This window comes from Clinocottus analis, unplaced genomic scaffold (assembly GCF_023055335.1).
Source record: "Clinocottus analis isolate CAN_PGR_092001 unplaced genomic scaffold, fCliAna1.0.p SCAF_22, whole genome shotgun sequence".
Classification (NCBI taxonomy): Eukaryota; Metazoa; Chordata; class Actinopteri; order Perciformes; family Cottidae; genus Clinocottus; species Clinocottus analis.
The window spans coordinates 7,720,544-7,747,084 of NW_027175954.1; the positions used below are offsets into that span (position 1 = coordinate 7,720,544).

The 26,541-nt window shown below is 40.1% G+C and overlaps 1 protein-coding gene across 1 annotated transcript; it reads right to left on the reverse strand.

Annotated features, from left to right (window-relative positions):
- Positions 1–4,243: 4,243 nt before the first annotated feature.
- ugt8 (UDP glycosyltransferase 8) lies at positions 4,244–21,519 on the reverse strand. The gene is made up of 6 exons (XM_068589362.1): positions 21,332–21,519; positions 16,120–16,952; positions 13,693–13,835; positions 9,006–9,082; positions 7,520–7,739; positions 4,244–7,268 (listed from the first exon to the last, which is right to left on the reverse strand). The coding sequence occupies exons 2-6, from the start codon at positions 16,948–16,950 to the stop codon at positions 6,887–6,889; spliced, it is 1,653 nt and encodes a 550-aa protein (XP_068445463.1). The 5' UTR covers positions 16,951–16,952; positions 21,332–21,519; the 3' UTR covers positions 4,244–6,886.
- Between the last annotated feature and the right edge of the window lie 5,022 nt (positions 21,520–26,541).

A 26,541-nucleotide genomic window follows, 5' to 3' on the forward strand; every position in this document is an offset into this window, starting at 1 on the left:
ATAAGGATCAAATAATTCACTGACTTCAAAATAAGGGATAGGAAGGGTGTGTGTGTGTGTGTGTGTGTGTGTGTGTGTGTGTGTGTGTGTGTGTGTGTGTGTGTGTGGAGGGAGGGGGGGGGGGGTTCTTCCTGTTTCTTTATCAGCGCAGACAGCAGGCCTATGAGGTCAGTACATAACCACAGTGGAGGTTAGATTCATATCATGCTATCATCCAAACCCCCTCCTTCCCTATCGTTCCATCTCACGACAGGCCTCTCTCTCTGCTACTGTCTGAGATCTGCTGCAGGGCAAAGGGCTCAGATAATATTAGTGATATGTTTATATGTATTTACACACACACACACACACACACACACACACACACACACACACACACACACACACACACACACACACACACACACACACACACATACATAGAGAGGGGACTATTTGGATTGTGTTGGCTAAAGTAAGTAGGCATTGGAGGTTTAGCAAGGGCAACATTGGGTGTTGTGTTTCTAATGAAGCATGGCATTGACTTTATGTTTATTTAGTGCTTATTTATTGTTTACTTAGTCACATTACCTCTCTGCTGTGTCCCTGCAGCGACACAGCTATAATTCACTCCCATAATTAAATATCTGGCTGAAAACTCAAAAGCCTGATTTTCTCCAATTGAATTCCCAATTCCTCACAGATACGCTGCATCAGCTTACAGACTCACTGAGGCCCTGGGTTGGACGCCTTTTTGGAGGGAAGGAACGAAAGTGCATATTAGAAGAGAGAAGAGAGGATGGAAAAGGAAGTGGGAAAGGAATTGCAGGAGCATGGTGGGGGAAGGGAAGTTGAGAGGAGGGATGGGAATTCAGGCTGGAGCATAAAGTAAATTAGACAGAGAGAATTGGATCAGAGAGAAGCTGAAAGATGTAGATTTGTGTGCCAGGACAACATTTGGCCAACTCTCTCTTTCTGGCTGTTGTCCAGACACTTAGAGATGGGTGACACACACTGGCATCTGTCTCCTTGTGTCAGTGAATCATGTGTGTGTGTGTGTGTGTGTGTGTGTGTGTGTGTGTGTGTGTGTGTGTGTGTGTGTGTGTGTGTGTGTGTGTGTGTTTCTGTGTGTGTGTGTGTGTGTGTGTGTATGTGTGTGTGTGTGTGTGCGTGTGTGTGTGTATGTGTGTGTGTGTGTTTGCGCGTGTGTATGTGTGGTCACTGGAGTTTAGAGATTACCTTGAGAAGTGAGGCCAAACTGTCAACAGCTGTTGACATACAAACCATATGACATTGATTTATTTTTTGATTCTAGCTTAATTCCCATTCCTAACCCCTTAACTTACACACACACAGTTATAAGTCAGTATGATTGATATAAAAGCTGTCATTCTCTCTCCCTTGCTGTCAGGCTTCTCTTATCTCTGTGGTGACGCAGTGACAGGGTTCCATCTATCCCAAACGCCCTGACGCACACACACACGCACACAAACACTCACACACTCACACACAGATATAGTACAAATGCTTGCAGACACACATATGTGTATGCCCGTAACACACAGGCATACACATGCACACACAGAAGACCTGCACATGGCAATTATATTTGCTTGTTGCAATTATTTATTACCTCCACGTGTCTCTTTTTGGCTTCGTCTTGTCTTTGTAGCTGCCGAAGGGGCACTGTTTTTCCACACGGATCATTTAACTTTCATTTGAAATCTTCCTCACTCACTCACTCACTCACTCACTCACTCACTCACACACACACACACACACACACACACACACACACACACACACACACACACACACACACACACACACACACACACACACACACACACACACACACACACAGCATGTTAAGGCCTCTGATGTTTGAGCTGAATTCCATCAACGCTTCCACCAGGGCACATCTGTCATGCTGGGACAAGAGATGTTAAGGGGGATTTAATCAGAGTTACAGCTGAATATCTATATACTGGACCAGAATGTCTTCCATGCACACACACACACACACACACACACACACACACACACACACACACACACACACGGTATAGCAAGATGTTTGCAACAGAACTCAGAGCTTCTTAAAGTTGAAACTTTAGTCAACAGTTCCATTAGAACCACAGAGAGAAAAGAGAGAAGCATGAGGTGACTGGACAAGTTGATTATGGATTACCACCACCCTCTACTGGACACATGGGGAACATGCAGAATATTTTCCTGCTCACTTTCTTTTCCTTCTTTGCACTTACTCACTCACTCCCATCTCATGGTACTAGTTACACTGACCATCAAGCAGAAGCTGCTCGTGGTTGTATTGATTCCAACCCTTCAGAACATGAAACACTTCACCGATCATTCCTCTATTTCTACCTCTCACTGGACTTCGAAAAGAGCAAAGAAAGTCAATAAAAAAAAAGAGTTAAAGAGGACTAAAGAGGAGCCTTTCACAGACTGATGACGACAGGTCCTCTCGTTACGTGCACAGAGACTGTTTACTTGTTCCTTGGGTCCTTATCTTGAGGTTGACAAGGCAACACGCAGCTCAGTGCTTTCGGAATGAAAAGCAAATATTTTTAGCTTTAAGAGCAAAGTACGTACTGCACATACTGCTGCACCTCACTCTGATGTAATAAAACCAGCTAAATCCCAAAATACATTTTAGGATTTGGGCTATTTTTGTTCCAAGAGAACAAGGCTGTTTCTCACTTGGTTTCACAGCAACACAATTTAAATGTGACAATATAAAAAATGTAAGGACATTCAAAGAGATGCATCAGGTCAATCTCACTTGAGAGGAAATTACAATTATTTTCCTCTGTGCAGTGATCGCACCACTTTAACAGAAGATCCATTACATTTACTTTTTCTTCTTTTTTTCCATTACATATACAGCCAAGATCAGTTTAGCTCTGGGTTGATGAAGTGGTGGGGAAGTCTTCCAGTCCTCTCAAACAAGTTACAGAGAAATATGATATGCTTTGGGAATATTATGGCTCTTGGTGTATATGTGATGTGAAAGAGATGAATAAACACTGAGGTAAGGCCATGGCTCATTTAAGCAAATACAAGATAAAAGAACAATTTAAAAACTGGCACACACCTATGGTGTCACGCTAACACACACAAGCTTGACCCAACGTGCGCGGTGCAAAGTGCAATCCCGACGAAATACCTTGAGCCTTACTCTCACATGAAGACTGTGGATGTATGTGTGCAGGTTAGAGCACACCCTGTTGTCAAACAATTGGCAAATCCATCATTTAGATCTTGTACAAAGTGGAATGACTCTTACTCCATACAGTAAGCCCACTTAGTCCCTCACAAAGGGGTTAATTGCTCCTGATGATTGTCCGTTGAGGTGGAGAGGAAAGGTAGATAATAGGCACTTACAAGGTCTGAGGAGGGAGGGCTGGCTGAGAATGAATGGAGGATGTCATGAATGATGCCCACGGTGCTTTCTGAGATATCAGATTCCTCATCAGCAGAGGCCCGTCCTCCACTTCTTCCTGTCTCAGTTAACAGAGCAGTGCCTGATTTGGCCACCATCGACAACAAAATAAAGCAACTTTAACAACGTAAATGAAACATACCTGTAGATGCTTTTGACTGTGTGTGTGTGTGTGTGTGTGTGTGTGTGTGTGCGTGTGCATGCATGCATGTGCACGTGTGTGTGAGTTAGGTCTGCGGCCCCTTGCAGCCGCTGTGAATAATTGACAGGGCCAGTGAGCGAGGCAGGGTACCAGCCTGGGTGTTTTGTTACCCTGGCCTCACTCAGCACAAGCATACATCATTAGATAACCCTATCTATCCGCCCAGCTTGCGTGCATGTGTCTGTGCAGTTGGCAACTTTAGATGATTCTAACATTTGATACCTACAAAACCTCTTTGCTGCCCGGTAACAATTCCCGACAGAAAGCCTATACATCCCCTATCAAACTGAGACTGACAGAATCACCTGCTGTAATCCACATATGTCTTGTCAGGTCTCAGAGACAGAGACCGATGCACTCGTCTGTTCAATATCGCTGTGCAGTGGCGCTGATAACATGGAACAACCAGTTTTGAACTAGAAGGAAGGTAATTAGACATACTTAAGTACAGTACTTTACGATACACCTTTTTCTCAGCTTTTTCATCTATCTTAAATGTATATCTAAAAGATTAAGGCAATCAAATGTAACATGAATACTTTATGAGAAAAAAAGTTCAATCATATCTGCAAACAAAATATGTAATTTTTATTCAGCATTAGTTTTTTGTTTACATTGTTCTATTTACAACATGGACACACTTGACGGGAAAATTGAGGACTTTATGTCATTTTTAAATCAACATAAAATGAAGGCTTGAAAGAATAAAAGTGAGTAAGTGGAGACATGTAATATTTAAGGAGGAGGAAGAAAAAGACTACAAGGAATACAATGACAGCAGAATACACCAGGAAGTCAAGAGTAAGATAAAGAGGATGGACAAATGGAACAAGCGAGTGCACTATTGAAGACAGAACAAAGAAAACTTCAAGCTGATGGAATGCAAACGTCACAAGAAGAGAGACACATCAGGCTGCAGAATCAGAGCAGACACGAGAGAGTAGTTGAGGACAGGCGTTGGTTGAGATCTAACTATGTGGGCTACAAATAAATAATGAAAATAAGAATGAAAAAATATGTATCTTCACAATTTATTTTTCCTCTCCAGACCCTGTTCATGGCTTGTGTAGCACCTGCAGGCCCACCTGGCATTCCCAAAGCTGAACTTGTTAAAGAGGATGATGACAATGAGGATGTTTCAAATAGACCCGTCTGTTCTCAGCAGGGCTGCGTTGGGCTGTGCACGTGTAATTGTAGCTCACAGAGTCAGGAAGATCATGAAGTATTTCTTAATTATCATACAGGATTGGTAATCATACATGGATGTTAGGTCTTCAACAACTTTTGACATGGTCAAGTGATATAATTTACTCTGTTTTGTTCAGATACATTGGTTAATTGTCCACATTAGTAATTGGTAAACAGCGTGTTTGCTGGAATGCCAATTGCGGTTTCAATCTGAAACTTGAAAACGGTCGATGTTTGGACTGTGCTGCTGGAATAATGGTGGAAAATGCAGTAAGTATGGCCTGGTGGTTTGATGAATTCAGGAACAGGGAGTCTCATATTCATGAGATTTTTCTGTCCTGTGTCCATGAGCCCCAGCCCTCTGAAACGTCCATTAGCAAGATACCGAATCCCTACAAACTCCGAAGATACTCTTCCAGCTCGCCCTGTACTTTGATCTCCTCGACGGGGGTTCAAGAAAAGAGAATTGCGCTGCGAGGATCAGTGTCACTCATTGTAGAAGTAGTGAGGTTCACCTCAATTGTTGGAGCTAAGTCACTCTCTCACCCTTCTTACACCCTTCTTCCATCTGCATTAAGAATTAACAGACACATATGGTCGAGAAACATGACTCTCAGTGGGCTAAAACAAACCTCATTTACCTTGTTTCATCCATACACTCTGTATTCAAGCATACTGCATAAACAAATATTTGCATTATAAAAGGCCCCATACAGATCAATCATTCACACTCAAAGTTAATGTAATTACATAAGGTTGACCTAGTTTGTCTATAAACTTCTATAGCAAAGTCTGACAGACTCAACCTTGAGAGGGCTACATGTTTTTCTTCCTGATCTGTGTAATTTCAAACTAGGATTTGCAACATACAGTATGTCAGAAACTATCCATCAAATGAATCATAGAGAAATGCACGTCATGTGGAGCACAAAAGATGGCAATCAAGTGATGAATCCTTCCCAATTAATAAATAGACAACAGAAATGGGACTGACAAAGCAAGTAATCATTAATCAATAATTCTCTGACTCGTCCCTGATCACCAGACTGGTGGAGCGAGAGCACATTTCTGATCTGGCTCTGCCTTCCACAGTATTCTCAGAAGTCATTCATATATCTTTTGACAGTAAAATGATCAACCTTTTCACACTAATAAGCCAAACATAATTCAGTTGAGTATTTATCCACCCTTACAAGCTGCTGTCACATGCCACTACCATGTGAAAAGAGGAAAATCCCAAATATGTTCAACATAGAATATTTTGAAAGTAAGACCATCATGAATACTGTGGATAATGCAGCTGCTCTACATAATTGTAATGACTGTAGCTGTCAGTCTTTGTTTTGTTTGTTTCACCAAAATGAAGCACACAATCTTTTGCAAATGTTAACTTTGAGGAAGGAGTGTTCATCGACCACAATTCATCACACCATTGATACATATAATAAATTATAAATAGATAGGTTAGAAAAGGTTCATCATTAAAATGCGTACAGTAATAAATAGATTGGTCCTCTGTTTACCATTTACCAGACATTTGTTGAAGCATAATGTACAGTTAAAAACATTAAATCCTAACTATTTAAACTTGTTTTGTTCTAAGGATGAGGGGTTGGCGCTCAGGATTTCCCCTCTTCAGCATCCTTTAACTGGTAAGAAAGGCAGCAGAGAACATGCAGGAAAGATGACGCAGATGAAGAAACAATGTACTTCCAATGTGTCTTCCCTGTGTTTCATCCTCAGTGACTTTTCAATTTGGTGTTGTATTGCAGTAGCTGCTTTTGTTAGAGTTTTCATTAAATTCGCCTCAGTGCACACATACACCCACAAACACACACACATAGATTTTGAGCACCCGATGCCTTGCTCTGTCCCCACACGATGCATGGTGTATCCTCCTACAGCCTCTTTCTTGCTTAGAGTAGCAGTTGCCTCCCGACACAGACCTAAGAACAGCTTTCTCTCAGAGCTTTTTATGAAATGACTAAACCAAACCTAAAGCCGAGTCCTTGGGGCAACTTCTTCCTCGTCCCTCTTGGCCATCCAAAACATTAATTTATCTTCTTTTCGTTTTTCAAAGAGCCATTGCGTTTGTGTTTCCCATTGGCCATGCTCTCGCTGTGGCAATGTCCATTGGCCGTGTTCCCATCATCCCTGGTGCCGTCGACTCTCCTGCTCTGATCCCCGGCCTTCCCCCTCAACAATCGTACCAACCGTCGCAGGGCAAAGACGGTCAGAGCCAAGGCTGCCCCTACAGTAAAAATCACATCCAGCAGGAAGTACTGGTAGGGGGACACCTCATATACAGCAGAGCGCAGGTGACTGGCACCGTTGTGACGTAGAACGTAACTGATCCAGTACACGGCCCTGGTCACCGGATGGCCAGGCTGGTCTTTGTGAATGTTGGAGAGAGTAAGCGCTTGCTGCCGGTACCTTGATAGGGAGAGAGAGAGGTTGGAAAACAAGAATGTAAAAAAAAAAAAGATATGAAGAGACATAGACACAAGTCTTTGAACACATACTCATGAGAGCACAAGCATATGAAAGGAAGATTAAGATAGTGAACATTGCACGTGTGCCATAAAGTCACAGAGTGGTGATTCCAGATATGGTCACCAGATGGCACTGATGAACAATTACACTAATGTACAACGCTTTCATGTGTGACAGTTTAGACATCTAACCTGGTGTCATTGATGATGCTGGTCAGGGCTGTGTAGAGGTCTTCTTCGGTCATGTACTTCCAGTGCAGCATGATACCCATACCTTTGGCTGCCACACGAGTCATGGTGTCATAGTGGTCTCCAAACAGGGGCACACCTACCACGGGCACCCCATGATACATGGCCTCGTAGATGCTGTTCAGGCCACCGTGGCTCAGGAAGGCCCTTGTGTGCGTATGGCCTACATGACAGGAAGGATGGGTTGTTACTTTGCATGTTAGGTGTTGTGTTCATTTGTCATTTTTTGACAGGGTGCTTATTTTTCTATATTATTTAGAGTGTATACAGTATCTCCCATAACTGCTTCACACAGCAGTATTTCACTGTTGCTCCCCACTTTGTGAATGTGGGACATTTACAGTTTGAGGGAAACAGACGGTGTGTGTGTGTGTGTGCGTGTGTGTGAAGGGGTGTGTGTGTGAGGGGGGGGGGGGGTGTATAGCACTTTAAAAGTCATTAGTGTTCATGAGGGGAGACATTTCTATGTAAATGCTTTACTTTGTTTGTACCTGAAACATGTCTAAAAAGAATTCCCCTCTCAATCAGTGGCCTATATTTTCAGCTGCACAGTATGATTTACTGAAGTTTATTAAAGCACTTAATACAGCAAAGATAACAGCAACCAATGAAAAGATAATCACTGACTTCAAATCAGTTTATTTTCTATTGACAGTTGAAGGCCATGCTTCAGCGAAGACGAGCCCACATATGTTAATATATTTGGAAGGAGATGGTGATGTTATACGCATTTAATAAAATACAAGTTAAATGTGTCATTTGGCCATCAACATAAATACACTTTGTTGCAAAAGATTAATAGGGAATACACATACTTTTCATGGTTTTGTGGTGAACTCTTCCTCTAAAATCCCTTTTACTGAGCAACCAGAAAGCCAGACAGGCATAACGTCTGTTCAGGGTTGGCTGACTATGGTGCTATAACACCACTGTATACAATACCACACAATACAATACAATGCTAGCTGAATGTTGTTGTCTTGCTAAATCCTGACATGTTCAAACATGGTAAATGTGGCTTTCACACTAGTAGGTACGTGAGGAACCCACCCACACGAAGGAAAGTCCACCATACCAATAATTGGACCCTTCTTGTGTAAAAAATAACAGTAATAAGCTGTGTTAAAATGTGCCTTAAACCAGACAAATACATAATTTAAATGGTGTATTTTACATAATTGAAATTCTTTCTTTCTTTTGTTTTGTGGTCTGTCTTATGCATATTTAATTTTATGTTTGTAATTTTGTGAAATTGTAAATATTATATAGGTGGAAGCTTCAAATAAGCCTAGTTGGGTTTTTCCTCTTCCTGCACTGTGATATTCATTTATCTCTGTTATGTTTGTTTATTTTCAAATGTTATCGCCTGAATTCTGCAAAATAAATAAAACATAAAATAAAAGATGTATGTGGTGTCAACTGTACTCACCTAACAGGTCATTCTGCGGCATCCAATCAACAAGCTTGGTGTTGTTGCCAAGGTTACTGGGTGGAACTCCAGAGAATCTAAGGAAGGTAAAAGCAAATAATGATACGATAGTTTAGCTCACATTTTAGATTATTCTTATTCTTATTATGCATAATATATGAACACAGAGGAAACCTCTCAGTATTTCATATTCAGTTCCTATTTGTCAGTTATGTGCAAATGTTATATCTACTCTTAAAATACCTTTGTTGGAGGAGGATATCTAAGTGACGTAACCCAGCTACACCCCGCAACTTAAGCACACCTGCAGCGATCAGGGGCCGTCACACTTAGTATATGAGTGTTTTGCTAAAATAACACTCTGAAGTTCTAGATAATACACTTATTTGCTCTCTTGCCAAGAGTGAAACGAGAAGAATGATACTACTCTTAAGTCAACATGAATCTCAAGTCATGTAAATATGAAGCAGTTTGCCGAGCACACAGACTGGGCGCAGTGGGAAACAGCGAGCCTGGATCTGTCCAAAGGCAACACATCTACACACTGCACAACACGCTATATCTCATTTGTTTAAACTGCACAAAAGCAGAAGTGTAACAGTGACATGTCACAGTTTTACAGGACCAGACTATTTATTCATTAACTTTTAGGAGTCTCCGTTGGTCGCCTGACAGCCTCATGGACACCAGTAAACTCTCAATAATGTCACTACCTGTGTATTTTACTACTGACTTTTGTGTTTTGTGGACTGTATTACTTTATTTATTTTATGTTCTACTGTAGATTTAATGGTAAATATCCATACGCCCCGTTATTGCACTCTGAAACCACAGGATCCTAATATGGATCCTTTTGTATTTTTTTGCAAATACAAAATATAAATCACAAGAAAATATATTGATGTTATACATCAAATTAAACACCAAAGCCTTTGCTACAAGAATCAGTCAGCCATTTAAAAAAAAAAACTCAAACAGAAAGAAAGATAATCATAAAGTATAAAACAAAAAAAGCCCAAAATCAGCATGTTTCCAGAACCAGCAACCCTTAGCTTGGTGCTATCAGAAAAAGCCTGATGTCCAAAAGCATCACAATTCCACACAGATTCCACACATGCCTTCCAAATCCTTCGACACCAAAGAACCACGGAGATATGAGCCAAAGAGCACAGCAACATGAATCGCTTTATCAGCAAATACTGCTTACCTTTGTTTTTACAGTTTGCGAAGTGTTAATTTGTGTGCTTGTTTTATTTTAAAGGGAAAATGTAGGTTGTTTTATGAATTTAAAAAAATGAAATACAAAATAAAATCAGAATTATTGTATTTTATTTTCATAATTCATTAACAAAAAATCCAAATTCATTAAAAAACTGATGTATTTGGATGTATTGATCACCATAAGTAATATAAAAGTGAAATATATAGTTTGGTACGTGATACAATTCAAATGGCACATATGCCCCAAATGTGCCCAAATGTGACCAAATGTGCCTAAATGTGAGCACTCGCCTGATTTTTTTCTTTACTAAATCCTCTCTAACTTTGTTCTGCTTCACTTTATCAAAGTAAAACAGTCAAATATTATGTTAAAATGTTGTGGTAGGATTTGGGAGACGTTTAGACCTTACGAATGCATCATTTCAAGGCAATAATCATGCTCAAAGTGCTTTTTTTTTAGGCGGACCTGAAAAATGTACATTACACACTGTGTGTCATCTTCATTTACTCTTAACCAGTAACACATAGACTGATATTCACATCTAAGCAAAATTTAACAATATACTTGTTTATTAACACCAAGATTATTCAAATAGCTCTCGTGGTTACATACATTTTAGTTTGGTCATTTTCAAGCAGAAGCCTAAAAAGAGGGTCGGGCTTTGGGAGTCTCCGCTGGTCGCCTGACAGCCTCATGGACACCAGTAAACTCTCAATAATGTTGGCCAACTTGTGTATTTCCCTACCTGTGTATTTTACTACTCACATTTTTGTTTTGTGGACCAACACTATTTATTTTATATTCTACTGTAGATTTAATGGTAAATATTCATACTCCTCATTATTGCACTCTGATTACTGTTAAATGTGTATTGTCTAAATGTTAAATGTATGCACCTTCCGCCAGGACAAATAACTTGTATACATAGCAATAAATGGTTCTGATTTGGATTCATATTTCTTCTCGATACATACTATGTTTTACTTCAGAGGTACTTTATGTTCCTCTTTCATTTTTGATACTTCTTCTTTGGTCACGAGGGACTGCATAGTGCCCTCCCTCAGAGGATGTATAGCATGAATAGAGAATACTAGAGATAATGTATATACAGAAGGCTAAATGAATTATGTGAGTCTGACATTTACATTATGCAGAAAGTGAACAAAGAGGAATTCAATGTCGATCTCTTTTTCCCGAAACAAAAAGCAAAACGCAGAAGGGGATCGCTTGTTCAACAAGAGGTTTAGTTTTGGACCCTTTGTCTTCTTCGGGTGGTGGTTAATGTGTACAGCATTGTGTGTATGTCTGTTGGTGTGTGTGATTGTGTGTGGAAGCAATTTTTAACAAATGCAGCACACAATACATATGCATGCTACATTATGACCCCCATCCATCCATCTCTGTCTCCTTCTCTTCCTCACCCAACGTCTTTCATCTCTCTCTCTCTGTCCCTCTTCAACAAAGACCCAATTCACTGTCCTGCCAATCAAAGCCTACATTCATACAGCCAATTATCAATGACACGATTCATTTGGCGTGGTCCCTGTCCCTCTCATCAGCCCTCTTCCTTTTCCCATTTGGAAGGGCCACTAAGAAGCCAAACTACCATTCAATGTCACATACAAAGTATTAAGGCTCCTGCTTATTATATCACTGTCTCATTGTTAATGCTTTGTCATTTTATAGACTAAAATGGCAAATTATCACACATTATTCCTTTAATTTAGTCTTCCTCATTACAAACCAAAGTAGCTTATCTGGCAAGATTTTTGACAAGCACCCGATTCCAGACACTGCCACCGCAATCTGATCCTCTGAGCTCAAACCAGGGATTCCGCTCAAGCTAGTGTCTATTTAGCTTTGGTTATCTAAAAGGGGTCACACTCAACCTGAACTTGACTTTTCTGGCTCTTATCTGTACAGAGATTGATGGGTAGTCTAGTTACTATACGTCAACAGACTCACTATTTCTAAAGTAAATCTGTGTCATCTCTGTATCCTTTACAATGCAGACGTAATTGCTTTATCTGCTTCATGATTCAAATCAACTTCAAAATCATCTGATGTCAGACCATGGATGGCGTTGTAGGTAAATAATAAAATGTTGAAATGTATTTTAAACATAATGGGCGAACAGCGCAGTGATGATAAACGTGGAGTGGTACGACAGGATCTCCTAATTCGGTTAAATAGCACTTTTGACTGAGTGAGAATTTAAACGGATAAAAAAAAGCAACAGTAGTCCATGAATGGTAATATTAAAACATGTATGTCATTACAATTCAGCCTTTTTATTTCTTTCATTATTCTTGGTTTATAAAAACAAATGTTGATATTTATTGTATGCTGCGGAAGGAAACGTGGCTACCAAGTTATCCTAAGATCTAACAGATTAAAAACTTCTTAGCATTCTCATCTGATAGTCTGACACTTGTCTGACTGGCCTCTTTGAGGTGTCAAATAATGGTTTGCATGCATACTTTGAACATGCAACTTTTTGCAGTTAATTACATGTCATGTGTGGGTTGTAGAAATATAAATTTAGTAAACTACTGCATTTATGTGCATATTATCTTTAAAAAGAAATTAATGGTTACAACGGCAGTGAACCATCTGCATTAAGCCAATAAAATCCTACACTTCAAACATACAGCGGCATTACTCAGGATAATACTAAAAACTACAGCTGAAATCAAAAAGAAAATAAATATTAAAAACTAACCAGAATCAAATTTCTATTATTTTAATAAAACTACAGACATGTTAAAACAATCTTTAAACAGTTTTATACGGACCAGGCTTACCTAATTATTTTTATTATTGACCATGCTGTCAGTTATGGCATCATTGTAAATTGTGCAGCGTGTTTGTACAAGTGAAGACTTTCACCAATGTCTGCACACGGGTGCATGGTCAAACATTAGCCCAGCTACACCATACACCTATAGAGGGGTCCGGTGTGGGAGCCGTGGGCATGTATAAGGATCAAGGCTTTGTTCCTGTGGTCTATCATTGTAAAGCACTATAGTTGGACATTGCAGAATAGATTGACCTATATAAAAAAATGCCATTGCACAGAAACAATGTGAATGTAGTCAATGAATCACAAACTCCAAAATATTTCAAGATAAGAGTTAAAGATTAACAGGTTCATGGATGGAATTTTAAACTCCTTGCCATCCTTGTATTTACCCCTCCTCGATCCTCCTCTAATAGTGTGTGTTTTCCTGCTCATGTTAGTCGATTATTCAGTGTAAATTATTACAAAACCTAGAGATTTGAATTGCATTTGTCTCTCTCACTGGGCAATCACTACTGCCTTAGATAATTCTGTGAAAGACCTCCTTCTATTATTTCATCCTGAACAGTTTTGTCTCGGATAACACTGTGAAGCAAATGTGAGGTAGGAATATGGACTTTGGTCGACAGCTGTGTCCAGTATGAGTGACCAAACAGATACTTTACCTCCAGATGACACGCTGGGGCAGCCTGGCGAGGGCTCCTGCTAGTTTGTGAGCAATGTCATGGGAAAGGTACTTAACCCCTGCGCCAAACGACACAACTACAAAGCCATGCTCCGCTGTGTCATTCACCCACGCCTCAAATTCCTGTGGGGATATGATGAGAAAGACAATGAATTTCTGCGTCCATGAAAAAGGTTCATCATAACACAATGCTAACACTACTATGCCAAGAGTTTTTTCTTCCTGTTTATACCAGCAGTCTCTCCTTTTGTAATTGATTCATTCATGTGTATTTTGCAAGAATTTAAATGGCCAAAACTGGAGATACAATGTGAGAATTGTGATGTAATGCATTAAAGATAAATATCTCACATTAATAAAAGATAAACTTTAAATATTGTTTTTGTAGATTATAGTTTAGTTTATTTCACACGTGTTCGTAATTATTTATAGGTTAACAGATAAATATGAGATGGCATAACATAATTGTATATATACAGTTATATATATAAAAAATCTGAAATTCTGGATTTCTTTTACAGGATTCTTTAAAGAAATGTCCACAGTAGAAGTTGATCAAACAAGACAATGCATGAGGCTGTTTAATATATTTATTTTGCCTCAGAACTGCAACTCAGGATATGATGACCTTTCTTTTTGCAATTTGGTGCATTGGTGCAATGTGTTTTATTATATATCATCATCTCATATTAAAACATTAACTAACGTTGAAGGTCCTTTCTTAATAATTTTTTATCTACATAGCCTTATTTCATCACACCATATCAATAATCCTCCTCCTCCTCTTCCTTGAGCCCTATTCCTGTTCTAGGTCTTCGTCAAAAGGAGCTATCCAGATACTGAATAAACCAGCTTCTGGGAAGAGAAGACGTATAGTCTGACAGTGGGTGATCAGGGAGCAGCCATGTTGGAGGGATCAAACTGTAGGACAAGGAGAGGGAGGGAGGCTCACGGTCCAGCTGCGGCAGCTAAAGCTGGCCCTGGCACGGGGCAACATCAGGGACACACTGGGCTCTGTGTCCCTACAACGCAGCCTCAGTGACCCCATAAAAGAGTCTTAGTGTCCCCAGAGCACTACCAGAAACAATGTCCTCGTTCTCCCTCCGCTTCCATTATAACTCCCTCCACACAACACAGCACAATGCTTCCTATTTCCCAATTGGCCGGAGTGGCATTCCAAAAACCCCCGGCAGTGGATACCGATGGCCCGCGCGCTCTCGGCCACCGAATGCTGGACTAACCCTCCGTCACCGCCCACCTCTGCTCTCTATGACTCCCCTCCCTCCCTGCTCAAAAACCACCGCTTCCATTCAACCCAAACCCATTCTCACCCCAGTGTCGTCTATAAAGCATCGCTTTGTAGCTGGATTGATAATTGCAGTTACCAATGGCAAGGCGAGACAATGGGGGCACGCAAGGATATCTCAGTCAGATTGTTAAGACAGGAGAAGGGAGATAATACCAAGACTGTATGTGTATGTTCTGTTTGTAAACTGACAATGAGCTTTGTCATACAAGGCTTCATTAATTAGAAAAGTGGGGACTTCATTCAAACCATAAACTTAAATTCCCTTTTTAATGGGATGTAAGAGATAAGATCTACCACTACTTTTCTCCCCAATAGCTCTTTTTGTCACATTTATCAATAACTGCTGATTAAAAAAATGATAGATGTATGCGCAATAAGAAAAACAAGGTAAAGAAAAAGATCCTCCTGTGGCTTTTAGTAAATTCCTTGAAATGATTTTGGGCGCCGCACACACACACACACACTGAAAAATATTGTAAATGCTAAAGCATAACAATATGGCTGCTCATCCTGTATGAAAAGTGTATTTTGCATAATATTATAGTCAAACATTTGCCATTAGTTAGGCATTGTATTGCAGTACTTTTGTCCTGAATGCCACATAACTCTCATTTCATGTTCCAGCAGCCATAGTGATCTCTACAATTACTAACGAGACTGACCAAATAGTAGTGCTTGGCGATATGACAGTATACAGTTTGCTTAATAAGGTGAGATATAAATTTGTCTATCAGAATTTGCCATCTATTGGTTAATGCCGGGATAACCATCGTTCACCTTTTCTCTGGGTATATTAGGCCATTTTGGAAAGGTTAGACTGATTTATGACCACATTAGATTGTATATGATGTTTGAATCAGTGTGATAAAGTACCTTCATGTTGCCTGATTTGCCAAAAACAGACATTCTGTCTCATTTTTTTATCATATGAAAGTGTCTTACTTTATTTGGCATTGATGATGTGATATAACATGAACTCAAAGTGAAATATGCCCTCTTGTTCATGAGAAAACAAAACCACCACACAAAACCGTGTTGTCTGTTTTTGCCAATCTCACCATGTGCTTGTCAGCTGCCTGTGTGTCTCACAGTACTGACCTGTGGCAGTGGGTTAGGGGGCTTGGTGAGGATGCCTCCTATGTACACCACATGTGGCAGGGTGGGCCTTGGGAACTCCAGAGCCATGTCAGTGCATAGCATCCACAGCTGGCTGCCCTGCACCAAGTCCGCCATGGCCACTTGAGGCTTCACTCCATGTTTCTTCATAATCCGGTCATACTTGGGCAATGCAATATAGCGGACTCCGAAGCGCTGAACAAGGTAAACAGCTGTGTTGGCGATCCTCTGGACCAGAGACATGTGGTCTGTGAGCAATGAGTTGAATTCAGGTACGTATGAAAGCGGGGCCGGGGCGCCCGCCTCCGCAGGGTACCACAGGCCTGTGCTAAACACAGCGTATTTCACACCCAGGATATGAGCGATTACAAAACCACACATCTCATTAGGGTCCACCAGCAGCAGGTCAAACTTGGCCTCCTTGAGGCGGGTCATCACCTCAACACTGCCGACAACGGCATCACAGTTCTGGGAGTAGTGGTCAAGAATGTCAAACAGTTCCAGAAACGTCAGGCGGCCTGAGAAGATGTTGCTGACTTTGGACTGGAGGAAATTGTCAGCCGTGGTGCTGTTAAAGATCCCTGGGTAGCGCTGCAAGTGGTAGTTAGGGGAGGGGGGCACCCCGCGGCCCTCTGAAATTAGAAAATGGGTCTCATGGCCCTCCTGTTGCAGAGCCGTGGCCAGCGTCTTGAAGATGTAAAGGTGAGATTCAAACATGATGGGTGGGACCACGATCACTTTAGCGGCCCATGATGCACTGGGACTCCAAGGGAGGAGGCCAAGGAGAAGTAGTAGTGACGAGGGTAGTAGCATGGCTGAAATTATAGAGAGAAAAATTTAACAATTTCAAATTTTGATAACTTAATACAAATATTATTCAATGCTGTTCACCCGGTAGAAACATCATGATTATTGTTGAGCAATTATTTTGGAAAATGTGGCCAAATGCTTACATCTTTAATACATAATCACAGATCAGAACGGTGCCAAAACAGGACTGAGCAAGAACAGCTTTTTAGTGAGTAGTTTGCCATTTTACACCAAATTTTGGCTCACTATTTATCAGTTACCAACGTAAGGGAAAATCATACAACATGAGCATTAAACTTAATTCCTGGATATTAACGAAATATTGTCCTCATCCTCAATTGGGGTTCAGTTCAGTAATATTGAGGGATTACAACTTCTCGGTATCTGTGGGGTTACATTTGTTCAATTCTCAATAGTTTACTTTCCTAATCAACCTTTGTCTCTCTTTCTCTGTAGGATCCCCCCCTCCATCCGTGCTCACTCTACAGTGTGGGTAGCACCAACGTCATTCTAAACCTCTGGACACTCTTCAACACAAAGAACCATTATCGTGCCCCCATGTGCCCTATGGCCATAGGGCACTATCGCCTGTATCCTATATGCCTACACTTTCCCTCTCCCTTTGATTAATCGTCAACACTGGAGAACCACTTATAATGGAGAGTCATGAATTATCTAGGATTTCTCAATCTACAATGACATGTGCCCCTCTCACTGGGTGCTACACCTGAAGAAATGTGTCGGCCATTAGGGGGACGAGGGGGAGAAATATCTCGATAGAAACTCCATGAGGAAAAGTGTGATTGTAACTGTGTTTCTTATGTGGAGTTTGTAGGTGCTTGCTTTTGCATGGATTTATTTTGACAGTCTAAAGACAGAAAATTAAGGAAATAGGACTTTTTAAACTGCCTGTAGGTATGGATGTGTTTCTACGTCTCTATGTTTCCGACTAGAAACCTGGACGGCGCGGACTCTGCCTCTTGTCCGGTGTGTTCTGTGAGTGCCTGCAGCCCCCGTCCATCCTGAACTGTGAGCATTTTCTCCTGTCAGCCCCATAAAGATACCTCTCACATCAACCTTTATCGTCAGATGACGAATATCTTTTTATGATATGTCAAAGTCTATATCAAATGGCACAACCCACATTGTTTCCTCCACCTCCTGATAGCATCTTAACAGGATTATAGAGTGCATCAGCCACCTGTCTGTCCCCAAGTATATATAAGAGTTTATCTCCCCAAACAGCTGGGGCCTGCTAGGACGAGGACTCAAGGTGGCCACCCTTCTCCTGAGCATTGTCCTGAGGATATTGTTACAAACACTTCTCAGCCCAGACTGTTGAGGGTAACTATAGAAACCAGCCGCTGTCTACCGCGGACTGTGATGCGTCATTACTTAAATTACAATTCACGATGGAGTCGGGTTACTATGCACACAGAAGTGCTGAGGAAGTTATCTGAATTAAAAGAATTCAAAGACACCAAATCATCAGGGAAAGGCAAAGTGGAGATGAATACAACACAAAAGTTTAAACAAGTAAATAATAAGCAAAAGTGACCAAATATATTCATACTTTAAAGTGTTACCCAATACTATGCATCCACTATATTTTAACAGTTTGTTCCCCTTCTCCTTATTACATGTACCACCACAAAGAGATATTTTATTAATAATTAACATTGACATTGAGTGAGTTATTTTGTTATTATATGATCATAATTTTCAATTTTGACTTTGAGTATCACCATGATTGTTACTGAACAGAAACAAGATAATATGGTATTGGTATTGCAATGGTATTGCATTGAACATCAATTTGATTATTTTATATGATTATCCAAACATGTGCCCTATTGTGATATAGGTCTGTTTCTTTTACCATACGGGTCTGCTTTATAACGACACTTCAAACTACCTCACAGATGAGTTTAGTGTACAAAACAAAATACCACTTAGGCCTTAATAATAAAAAGAAATTGGAAATAATTGAAAATTTGACCATATCTCTGATAACAACTCAAATGAATTGCCTTGTATTTCAGCTTTCAGTTCTGTGTTATTAAACACACCAATTACAGCATGAAGCTCATTTCATCTATTAAGAGTGGCACAATAAGGTAATTATACAGTGATTATCACTCTCTAATAACATAATTTAGAATAACATATTCTTGATTCAGCACAGCGGGGCGAGCCGCCTTGCTGCTTCCACAGTGGGGGTTCATTAGCTCAATGCACCCTGTTGAGAGGGGAGATGTGTCTTCTAAGAACTGATATTAAGTCAGACAAAAGTCAGTCCAAGCGGGTTTTGCCTTATATCTTTCCAATGCAGCGTAACTAACAGAGCAAAACAATCCAATTGGGGTCCCTTGAAGGCCATGATTACCAAGAGCATGTTACCAAGGCTTTGATTATTACAAAAACAATGAAAGAACAACACTGACCAAATGGGTTCAGACATACGGTTCACTTGAGGTCAGATTTGAGACAGATTTATAATTTGCAAAACCTGGTGGCTTTATTTCCACACATACACATCCCAGTGCATGCATGTGTGAAAGGGCACATTAGCTCAAAGTTTAAGTTTAAGGATAATATTGTAATATGTAAAAGAACAACTCAGTCCTTAAATGTCTAACTTGAACGGTAGAGCCCAGAACACTTAGAAGATAAGTTAAGCTAAGGTCAAAAGCCTTTAGATCTTTCATTTTGGTGACAACTAAGTTAAAGTGGGAAGAATAAACACTTGACTTTCCCATGCCAAGGCACATGAGGAGCTGTTTATCATGGCAACATAGTCTTTCTGCAAGCCCTTATATCTTTAAGCTTTATCAGCATTTGATAGACAGTGTGCATTAGATATATAAATATTATCTGAGAGGATGACTCCTTATACTTTTAAACTATGCAAATATGACAAAGTGGCCTACTGGGCTTTCAGCATTAACAAATCAAATACCCAAATTAGCTTAGTCAGTCAATACAGTTTTTAATGTAACTCACCAAACTAGTCAACCCTATTTCCTATATATATATATATATATATATATATATATATATATATATATATATATATATATATATATATATATATATATTTCTCCTTTACTTGCCACTGCGGCTGACTCTCTGTACTCGTTCCTCTCTCTTTAATAATCTCACATTACATCCGACAAGAGCCATTGACACAAAAGAACAGGTCTGACAGGCTCTGCCTTACCAAGAATCAACATTTATTAAAGCTAACAGACATGATGCAGGGGGTTGAGACCCAGCAGCAAGGTTGTATGTACCCATCAACAGTACTTCATTAACATAGGCACAATTTACTCCACCCAGAGGGGAATGAAATGTATTATGAAATTATGATTGACAACGGCTATACTTAATTGTCACAGCCTATCTCAATCTAGATAAGTTTCTCCTTTTATGTCATAATAAGGTTTCCCTCGAGACACACCTCATGACACACACACAGTGTTCAAGCAATACCACTGGGAATGGACGAAGAATGGACAAATGAATTAATTCATAAACATCTAAGTCATGTTAGTGTTGGCATGTTTGCAGTTTCTTTTTGTCTGATTAAACACCAGGTGATTGTTTTGGGTGCTACAGGCAGAACAAACAAACAAAAGATAAGCACTGCATTCTGGCCACATATGGCTTTTGAGTGTAGCACGTCACTAGTTTGCAGGTCAAATGGGGTAACCTGCTGCACATTAGGGATTTACCATTGAGCTGTACACTTCAAACCGTTGTAACTGAATCATAAAGGGTACACAATGTTACATTACACATACAACTCTTATGATAACTTGCCATGTCAGCACGGTGTCTGTTTCTTGACATTGTTTGCTTTTCTAGGGTTTATACAGCTACAAAAATATATATTAGTGCATGTGCCATAGGTGAAAAAGATCACCGGGGTCTCACAAAGAAAGAGAAAGCCTGATCATTTAGAAATTCTCTTTTTTATTCCTTTATATTATGCTATGTCAAAAATAAATATAAAAATAAAACCAAAAATAACAATCTAATTGTTAAGTTTTACTGAAGACGTACATACTACCAGATCACTAGTAAAATCTCAAATGCACCATGATAATGAAGTAACGTTACTCGGCCCCGGTGACACTTACGTGACGGGTAATTCGCGGAGGACCTGAACGCAGCAACTACACCTGCATCTCAGGAGGTTTCGACCCTTGTGTCGCACCTTTATCTTTTGGTAAAAACAACACCGTAAAGTTGAACAGCTGTCAACTTGTACAAGTACGAAATATTCTCGTCGTAACTTTAAACGTGAAAGAGAAGAACGAAGTGGCCCAAAGTTGAGTTAAGGAGACGCTGCACCTGTTTCCCTCGCCGGCGTTGACCTTACCTTGAGGCTTGAATGTTACTCGGGAGAGAGATTGGCCGGGAGTGACGCTGCAGGTTTGCAAATGTTCTTGAACTCAATTCAAATTGTCGGAGAAGTAGAACACCACAAAAAAAAAGGAAAAAGTGTCAGTAAAGTAAAAAGGATACCCGGTTATCAAAGACGGGAAGCAGGAACACCATTAAGCTCCCAGTGCCACTCATAGGGGAGGTTGGAGGCGGGGCTAGAGGTGCAGTGAGATGGAGACGAAGGGAGCGGCTGAGGGCAGAACACGGTGGTTGGTTGAGTAAGGCACAATAAAGGTGGATTGGGGAGTATCGGCGTCTCGCAGGTGACAGAGTCTGTGTGGTTACTGCCAATAGTTGGGATGATGTCGTCTTGAGGCCAAAGGTTAGTTTGGATTGATGAAGGAGGCCAACACCTGACCGTCTTTCACTGACTGACGTCATGTCCGTTGGATTAAAGAAGTTCATGTACTGATTGAGGAAGATATTGCTGAGTACCTGAAAAAAAATTGCTTATCTGAAAAAAAAAGATCTATTACTGAGTTGTACTGTTGTTGCAGTAGACTAAATATTGATATTCTACTGTCTTAATAATAAGACACCTTTTATTTGTTTTGTTTTATTTCAGTTTTAAAACGCAAAGATAGTCAGTTTAATATTATATAAAACAGAGAAAAGCAGCAAACCTCCAGATTTGAGAGGCAGGAACCAGGGAATGTCTTCCATTTGTAATTGATTGATACAATTATTTATCAATTTAAATATGAATTATGCCAATCACTAATGGCTTGCTTGAATGATTCAGATCTCAATACCCCAATTGTAACCAATTGTTGTATAAATGGTTCATAACTTTTATACGAATGCTTTATCGATCAGTTATAAACTACTACCTCGGCTGTTGATTCTGATAAAACATTTAGTATACAGCTGTAAATATTATTAAAACGTAATTTGGTTTTGAATCCATCAAGTCTGAGGTTATACATTGTGTCAATGAATAGATTTAGCAAGAAATTGGTCAAGCTGTCCAACCACTCAAAAATGTTTCACAACCCGGCAACCCGAAATGAACAAAGCCTCTAGATACACATAATATCTTTAGAAATGGTTCCTAATTGGAAAGTTGGCCACCTATATTACCTCTACCCTTAAAGTAGAGGAGTAGACACACATTCAATAGAAACTGTAAGAAATACATAATTGTTTCCATATGAGTTAAGGTTGATGGCAATAAGAAATTAGAAGACATTGATGAACTTCATAATATGCATAAATGGTTTCATGTCCTTAAGGCATGTCAAATATTATGTTTTTACTAGACTAACACTGTCTATCTATCCGTCTGTGTGTGCGTTTGTGCATGTAAAAGATTGATGCCAGAGGGCTGGAAGATAAAGTTCCTGATGGTGCTGAAATTCAGCCCTCTGTTCTACTAAAACCATATTGCCAAAAATCCTTTGCAATACATCTTTATAATCATCCAGATAATTAGCTATCCACAGCAAACTGTTGTGCTGAGACACATTATTAGACCATCTGCACTAGTCCCCCATCTGTACAAGTGTGTATGCTTACGCATGTGTGTGTAGGTGTGTGTTTTGTATTTTGTAGTGCGACAAAAATGCCATTAGTTCTTTAAACAAGCTGATAATTGTTGTGTTGTCGATAGATTCAGCCACCAACACATTTATTTTCATTTAGTATAGCACAATAGACATATACACACCCTGTGCTGTAGGAGAGAAAAGTTCTGGAAAAGAGGCTTGGGAAATGGGCTCGGGTTAGCTCCGAACCGAAAAACAGTCAAGAAAGGACAGATGCATATCAGGCACAAAAAAAAGGCGGAGACGGATTTAAGAGTTGAGTCCATTGTATATGTGCTGACGAGAGGACTTAACTGTCACACAAAGGTAGGTTTGTTTACACGGTAAACATCCACACGTTCAAACAAATCTTCAAAACGGAATGCACATTCGGATAACTTTGGGGATCGGGGTTGGAGAATAGAACGAAGAAGTGTGTAGTTTAGGACAAATGGATGTTTGTTGTCTAACAGTGGTCCATTTGTTTATTCGTCAGTCATACACGCGCGCACACACACGCACGCACACACACGCACACAAACTGGTATTCATGGCTTGAGGCATCTTATTTCCTCAGCTATGCTCTGACTCATCACAATATGCCACTCTGCTATTGGCTACTGGGCCTCAGTATCCGCCCAGCCCTCCAATCCAAAAAGGGCCTGCAACTTGCCATTTGTCTGTTCACTGGCTTGGGCCTCTACTCTTTCTCATCATATGTCTCTTTCCTACTTTGCCCAATTGCACTATTTATCTTTGTTTCACTCTCTCTTTTTTGCCCCCTACCCCTTCTTCTTATATTCTCTTATGCCCTGCCCCCTCCCTTCCTTTCCCCTTGTCCCCAGATATCAGGTGTGTTACCTGAGCTCACTATCAATAGTTAATCACCCTGGGACACCCAATCTACAGAGCATGACAGTAGTCTCCCATGGAGAGGTGTGGTGGTCACGGTGTGTGTGTGTGTGTGTGTGTGTGTGTGTGTGTGTGTGTGTGTGTGTGTGTGTGTGTGTGTGTGTGACAAAAGAGACAGGAGAGTGGGGGTGCTTAGAATTGCATATTTGGGAGAATGGCCTAGGGGGCCGCAAACAAAGAAGAAATGGGCAAAGATGATAAATCAGAGGACTTTTGGATTGTGCATATAAATAAAATAGGCAATAAAACTAACACACAAAGCAAATGTTTTGAGGTCTTAATTTGAGGGAACAGCTTCTTCATCATAAAACTACTGAATAAATGTACATAGTTTGTGTTTGTCTATAAGGAAAACAACTTATACAACTTGGAATATTATGTACTGGGAGCAACACAACAGCAATAAAATAAATTAGCAATACTAGTAGAACAGCGGGACTCAATAACTTTGAATCATTTTTTTGCATTTTGAGAAGTAAGTTTTAGAGGGCTCTGCTTCTGTAAGGTTCTGCTCTTCCCTCTAGTGGACAAACATTAGTAATACAAGATAAGTAAGCAAAAGTCAGCTCTCGTAACATTTACTTAGATATATTTGTAAGATTGTTTTGTTGACATTTTTAGAGGAGATGACCTAAATCACAGTTCACAAACCAATATTGTAACCTGTGGCATGGCAACGTTTACACAAAATATATCCTTCACTGTGCACCTCTTCTCTGCAGCGCTGCTAATCAGGATATTCGGAGGGAATTTCTTCTGAAAGAGGGTGAGAGGACACAGGGTGTTCCCTCGAGGTACATGTTAAGCTGTAGCAGAAGTTATAAGATACACAACTGTGAAAAAAAGTATGATGTTGTGGTTGTTTAAAAAAAGAAGCCCTTAAAAAAAACGTCCGGCGTTGGTCCTGATGGTCTTCAGAGTGTTTGCATCAGCGGACCTGAGGCAACGGGTTGTGGCGGGAAGGGAGAGGAGGTCTGAAAGGTCGGCAGGGGTCAGGTTGTTTAGGGCTCTGTAAGTGATAAGTAATATTTTAAAGTCTATTCTGTACTTAACCGGGAGCCAGTGGAGGTTGCGTAGGACCGGGGTCATATGTTCATAGTGGCAGTTGGAGCTTAGCACTCGAGCGTTAGAGTTCTGAACATATTTGAGTTTATTTAGGATTACATGTAATCAGTGATGTGTTGAGTTTTACAAGTTTGCACACCTGAAGAACACACGTTCAGAAGCTATTGATGTTGCCCATGGTGCAACTGGCCTATCCGTGAGGAAATCAATAGTAAATTTGTTAGTTTTGAAAAGTTACAAAGGTTTGACATTCATCAATAAAAATGTCCTCAACACAACAACAATTGGGGCATTTGTGAATATGTTAAAATCACTATAAGACAGAGAATAATCATATAAAGTGACCTTTTACTTCATGAGTACTGTAGAGATGAGGGTACTTGCTTCAGAGGACTCTGTGCATTGAGCCTGAAAGCAGAATGGCTATTCTGAGTTAGCATGAAAGCCAATTGTTGGAGCTATCTGAAGCTATTTCCCTGCAATTATGCAGAGAGATTTCATGAATTAACAGTTTTTCTTGATTGATAAGACTTGCCAAATGAAACTTCACTTTATCTTCATCATTACCTCCTCAGCACAGCAGAATATGTGTCTTGCAAGCGAGTTAACTCTTTATGATTTCACACATTGTTCAGACCCCTTTTCAAAACAGTTAACACAGATCCTGAAGAAAGACCCAAAACTTTATGAGATAAACTGTGTCAGACAAAAGGCAAACATCCATTCACAGCTGATTGCAATTACTCGCATAATTACAACTATCTTCTTATGCATCTGTGTGAAACTCCCCGGCACAACTCTTCAGTAGTCAGACCTCACCCGGTCTAGAAAGATGCCACCGCTGTGTTCTGAGTATTTCTGTGTCCGGGTGAAATCTTTCATCGCTTGTTCAGTGAAGAAAGAATGCAGTATAAAGCTGTCAATGTCCCATGTAGTTTGTCACAGCCCGTTGTGTTTTACTTCCGGCCTTTGTCTTTTCCCTCCTGTGTCCCACCTGACCTGTGTTCCATTAGTGAAAAAGTCCCTTGTGTATTCTGTGTGCTTTCATTTGTCCGACTGTATTCTTTGGTTGCTTGTATCCTTTGTCAGTTTGTCTGCCCAGGTTCCTCGTACCCTACCACTTTATTCTCAGTATATATATATATATATATATATATATATATATATATATATATATATATATATATATATATATATATATATATATATATATTATTCTGCCTCTGTCTTTTTCTTTAGATATCACCTTTTCTTCCTTCAACCTGCCTGCCTAGTGTTCTGCATTTAGGGTGTGTGTGTATGTGTGTGTACTGTTTTGGAAATATAATTTCTTGAATGAACAAACGTGTGCACGCAAATGAGAAGAACTGTGACGAATGCGAGAGGTCTGGAATGTCTACTGTGTGTTAAACACTGTCAGTGTTGTGAGAACCATCCAGAAGCAATCAATGTACCCTGAGTTAGCAGTTAATGAGGCGTAATGCAATCTATTACAACAGCCATGTGATAAATCCAGCCTTTGTCAATTAAATGGTCAGTTTTGCTGACACTGTGTCCGGAAACGTTTGAGGCTGTAATTAGTGATGTTATCATGTGTGTGTAAGTATTGGCTGACAAAAACACCTCGACATAATGCAGTGTAAAG

What these genes read in the sequence shown, in the direction of transcription:
- ugt8 (XM_068589362.1), bottom strand. Translation starts at nt 16,950, where the DNA reads ATGCTACTACCCTCGTCACTACTACTTCTCCTTGGCCTCCTCCCTTGG. An exon ending in CCCCTAACCCACTGCCACAG is followed by an intron (nt 13,836 to 16,119) that starts GTCAGTACTGTG and finishes ATATCCCCACAG; the next exon opens with GAATTTGAGGCGTGGGTGAA. An exon ending in AGCATCATCAATGACACCAG is followed by an intron (nt 7,269 to 7,519) that starts GTTAGATGTCTA and finishes CTCCCTATCAAG; the next exon opens with GTACCGGCAGCAAGCGCTTA.